The 4,711-nt window shown below is 50.7% G+C and overlaps 1 protein-coding gene across 1 annotated transcript in view; it reads left to right on the top strand.

Annotated features, from left to right (window-relative positions):
* Positions 1-632: 632 nt before the first annotated feature.
* The window catches only part of Ptpn1 (protein tyrosine phosphatase non-receptor type 1), a 47,523-nt gene continuing 43,444 nt past the window's right edge, over positions 633-4,711 (top strand). The window contains exon 1 of the mRNA XM_021151979.2: positions 633-862. Within this exon, the coding sequence (XP_021007638.1) occupies positions 800-862 (63 nt within the window). The 5' untranslated portion in view covers positions 633-799. The remainder of the gene's footprint in view (positions 863-4,711) is intronic.

A 4,711-nucleotide genomic window follows, 5' to 3' on the forward strand; every position in this document is an offset into this window, starting at 1 on the left:
AGATGGAGGCGAGAGGATCATCCTTCACCTGACAGCAAATAAGAGGTTATCCTTGGCCTGACTTCAAGAGGGAGCCCAGACTGGAATATGGTGACCCTGAGTTAAAAATAAAGAACGGAGCCCGAAGTGATGGCACACACCTTTAATCCCAGAACTGGGGAAAAAGGCAGCCGGATTTATGAGTTCGAGGCCAGTCTTGGTCTACAGAGCGAATTTGAGGACATCCAGGGCTACGCAGAAAAACCCTGTCTGGAAAAACCAAGACAAAAAGGAAAAAAAAAAGAAAAAAGAAAAACAGAACGGGACAGGAAACGCCGCTCCCACTCAACCACCCAGCTCGAGGCCACGCCCTCGCCGCCTGACTCAACCAGCGGGCTTGAGGTTCGAACTCAGGATACTCCCCGAGTCCCGCCTCGGCCCACGCGCCGTGGACGCGCCGCCGGGGGTCGCTTGGGCAACGGGCGCGCGCCCTCCAGAGCGCGGAACCCGGGAAACCGCACGCGGCGCGCGCAGCAGGTCCGCTCCTCGGGCTCGGGCCTCGTCCTCGATGCCCCGCCCCTGCCCCGCCCCCGCGGAAGTGCCGGCCGCCTCTTCGCTAGCTGACTGGTCCTCCCGTCCAGAGGGCGGAGCTCGCGGTGAGGCGGGGGTGCGTACTTCCGGCTGCCGGCTTGACATGCAGAAGCCGCTGCTGGGGAGCTTGGGGCTGCGGTGGTGGCGGGTGACGGGCTTCGGGACGCGGAGCGACGCGGCCTAGCGCGGCGGACGGCCGTGGGAACTCGGGCAGCCGACCCGTCCCGCCATGGAGATGGAGAAGGAGTTCGAGGAGATCGACAAGGCTGGGAACTGGGCGGCTATTTACCAGGTACGGAGCCGGGGGCCCCTAGGCCGCGCCGTCTCCCCGACCCTCCCGGCTCGGGGGACTCCTGTCGAGCGTCCCCGTCGCCCTAGACCCCTCTTGGGGTTCGCGGCCCCTGCGACACCCTCACTCGCCTCTATCTCTCCGCGGTCCCTGTCATCTTCGATCCCCCCCCCCCAACCCGACCCCAACATGGCCCAGCCACCCTTTGTCCCCACTGGTCCACACCCCTGCCGCTTCCTTGTCTGGACCGGACCACCTCAGGCCCTCTTCCTTTGTCTCCTGGGGAGGAGGGTGGGCTCGCCGACACCCCCGCCCCCTCACATTTCACTTCCTCAGGCCTCGGTGTGCGGTCGTGGAGGCCCCGGGATGACAGCCCCCTTACTCCTTCCTGTCCATTCATTTGTTAGACGTGAGCTGGAGGGTCTCTTCGGTGCTAGGCGTTGGAGCTGGTGTGTATTGAACGCTACCGTAGACCTAACCTACCCCCCAGAGAGGCTATAGTCACACAGACATTCAAATACTGATCATTGCAGCTGGTGACAAGTGTTGAGAAGAGAAAGACCTGTTCTGGTGGAGGGTGACTGTATGCAAAGGGGCTGCCTTGTCTAGGGCATCACCGGCAGGGCTGCTAGCGGCCGGCCTGACAGGGAAGGAGACTTGCTCTTTGAATAGACCAAGGAGTGACAAACCATGAGGTTAGGCGACTAACTAGGGGGACACAGAACCCATTCCTATAGCTGCCTGACCCTCTCCAAATGGCCTCTTTCTTTGTCTTTTATCCTTTGACCGTGAGCTGAGATGGTTTCTGTTTTCTGTGATCTGGTCCACTTTGAGGGGTTCTGGTGGTTCATAAAAAAAGTATTATGAAAGTAGGGGTCCCCCCCCCCCCGCCGCATGTATGAAACAGTGAATTGAAAATGCAAAGATGTCTTTGCAAGCAGCTAAGTCCTCTAAAGAAAATAAGTCTTCTGATTAAATGTCAGTGCGGGGGTTGTGAGGATTAACCATACTCGCCAGGCATCTTAAATAAGCATGTGCAAAATAGATCCTGTTCCTTGTGTAAAGAGAGCAGGCGGTTTATTCTGCTTTCAGCTTCTAGGTTCAAAAGACAGCGGGTGAGACCCATCAGCTGGAGATTGAAATCTATTTTGAGCTTCACTTAGGAAAGTAAGAACCCTCAGGCTGTTGTTTGGTGTTCTTGACTGACAAAACCTTTTTTGGGGGGTTGCCTTGATTTCCAGATTCTTTGACAGGGTTCTTTTTACTTGGGCCTCGGTGTGCTCGTCAGCTTTTTGGGGGCAGATATTTATAGCTAGTGTAATCTGTGTCAGTCGAGCGATCAATTGTAACATTTGTATTGCATGTCTAGTCTATGAATTGGCTGGACCGATTCCACTAAGGAGTCAGGTCTGTGGGCAGATTTTCTGTATCAGATTAAATGCAAGGGGATCCCAGTGTAACAGCAGCACATGAAGATTGTCGTGTAAGCCACTCTGATGTGTGGAGGTTGTTGGCTAAACAGACCATCCCAAGTGGAGACCGTTGAATCTTTAGTACTGAGACAGACTTATTTGGTAACAAATTGGCATCATTAATAAGTTATGGTAGAATGTGGTTTTTTACGCTTTTAGGTTAGAGTGGCCTGCCCCGACAGCTAAGCCTTGTTAAAGTTGGCGCAGAGTGGGCTGGCTTTGAAATCTGTTTTCTTCATTCTTCTCCAATTTCTCCTCCACACTTAAGCCCCACACGTTAGTAAGTTGCTAGTAATAGTAAGCCCCACAAGTTAAGTAAGATGTCAGCCTGTTCACAAGGGCTTGTACCCTGGTTCCCCAGTGTGAAGGTTTTATGTTCTCTCTCTCTCTCCTTTTTGTTTTTTAGAGATAAGGTTTCTCTGTGTAGCCCTGGCAGTCCTGGAACTCGCTCTGTAGACCCATCTGGCTGACTTTGAACTGGAGATCAGACTGCTTTTGCTTCTGGAGTGCAGGGGTTAAAGGCGTGTGCCACCCTGCATGTTTGTAGTTTTGAAGATGGTTATGGAAGTGCTTCTGTTTTACATTTTAAAGTAGCCTTTTGTCTTACAGTTGTGAGCATTTTGTTGTTGTTTTATTTTGTCTTTTTGCTTTTTGCTCAAGACAAGGTTTCTATATATAACAGTCCTTGGCTGTCTTGGGGCTCGATTTGCAGACCAGGTTAGCCTTGAACTCAGAAATCTTCCTGCCTCTGCTTCCAGAGTGCTGGGATCAAAGATGTGTGCTTCAATTGTGCCACTTTTTAAAACCAGTATTTGAATGACCTTGAGTGAATGACCTAAAGCTGTCTTTCTAATATAAAGGATAATTTCTTTAAACCTTTTTTTTTTTCAGCTCAAAGAAAATATGTTACAATTAGTGGAAAATAAAGGGGTTGGTTTTTTTGGTTTTTTTGTTTTGGTTTGGTTTGGTTTGGTTTGGTTTTTGGTTTCCTAGACAGGGTTTCTCTGTGTAGCCCTGGCTGTCCTGGAACTCACTCTGTAGACCAGGCTGGTCTCAAACTCAGAAATCCTCCTGCCTCTGCCTCCTGAGCGCTGGGATTAAAGGCGTGCGCCACCACTGCCTGGCAGTTTTTTGTTTTTTATTTTTGTCTTGTTTTGTCTTGTAGTAAGTGTGTGACAACCTGTCATATTGGGCAGCCTTATCAGAAGTCCTGTTTGAGCTTGTCAGAGTTGAGCGTGCCACGTTGCTATGGCAACAAGCAAGGCAGCAGGAGCCTTTCCTTATTCTGACTCATTTTCTACCCAGACCAAGAAGGCCCTCAAGCTCTAAAGCAAATGGGCAAAGACCAAAAGGGGAAGCAGACGTTTGAGATCTGGGGAAGATGGCCTCGGAAGAACAACACCCCTGAGCAGCACACCTTCTGGAGGAAGCCTGGGTGCTTTTTAATCTTTACTGTTAACAGGTGACTGATGATATAGGTCTGTAGAGTCGCATTTGTTTGCATATGGAAATGGCTGTAAGAATAGCTTTCTCTCTTTGAGCATTTGCAAAGGAATGGTAAGACTAAAGGAGCAGTGTTTAGAGGACTGGTCAGAGAAGAGACTGCCTTAGCCAGCCCAGGGAGAGAGAAGATGCTGGACCAGACGGAAGGGCTACCTAGGGACTCTGGCCTCCCTCAGTGTGGCAGGGCTGCTTGCTGGTCAGGCTTGGCTCTTTTTCTTACTGTTCAGTCCTTTGATTCTGCCACTTCCAGTGAGTGATTTGTTTTGGATAATGAGCATCTCCCACCCCAGTAGCTCCTGACTTGAAGGCAAGACAGCTCTGCTGTAGATGGTTTTTCTAGCTGACATGTGTTATAGCTGCCTTCATTCTGAAATAGAACCCAGTGCTTGATTGGTTTAAAGTCCTGTAGTGTCAGTAATGCCCTAAAATCCCTTACTGGTATAGAGTTGATACTGTCACGCTCCAAGAGATGCTCTTACAGTGTTAGACACCACTGCATCAAAGCTGGGGAAACTATACTTTGTGCAGAAGAGATCAAGACACCATGACTCATTGTGATGGGTGGGGGTTGGGGTATAGAACATAGAGATAGGAAGTTCTCATCTGGAGTGACCCTTGAGATTTAAATGTTCTTGCTTGCCCTAGTTTGCATGAACTAAATTTAGGCTTCTGATGGGCACTTTGAGGAGGTGTGAAGGCCTTTGAAATTGTCTGGGCTGGTGGGAAATGAACAGGGAGTTCCAGCAGAGCCAAGAGAGCTGCACCGCTTGTCTGCTGTCCCCAGCATATTTGCAGTAGCTGGGCTTTCTGGGAGTAAGCAGGACCCATTCAAACCTCCACAGCAGCTTGGAGTAGTAGGGAAACGGGGGGGGGGGGG

Source organism: Mus caroli, chromosome 2 (genome assembly GCF_900094665.2).
Source record: "Mus caroli chromosome 2, CAROLI_EIJ_v1.1, whole genome shotgun sequence".
In the NCBI taxonomy this organism is placed as follows: Eukaryota; Metazoa; Chordata; class Mammalia; order Rodentia; family Muridae; genus Mus; species Mus caroli.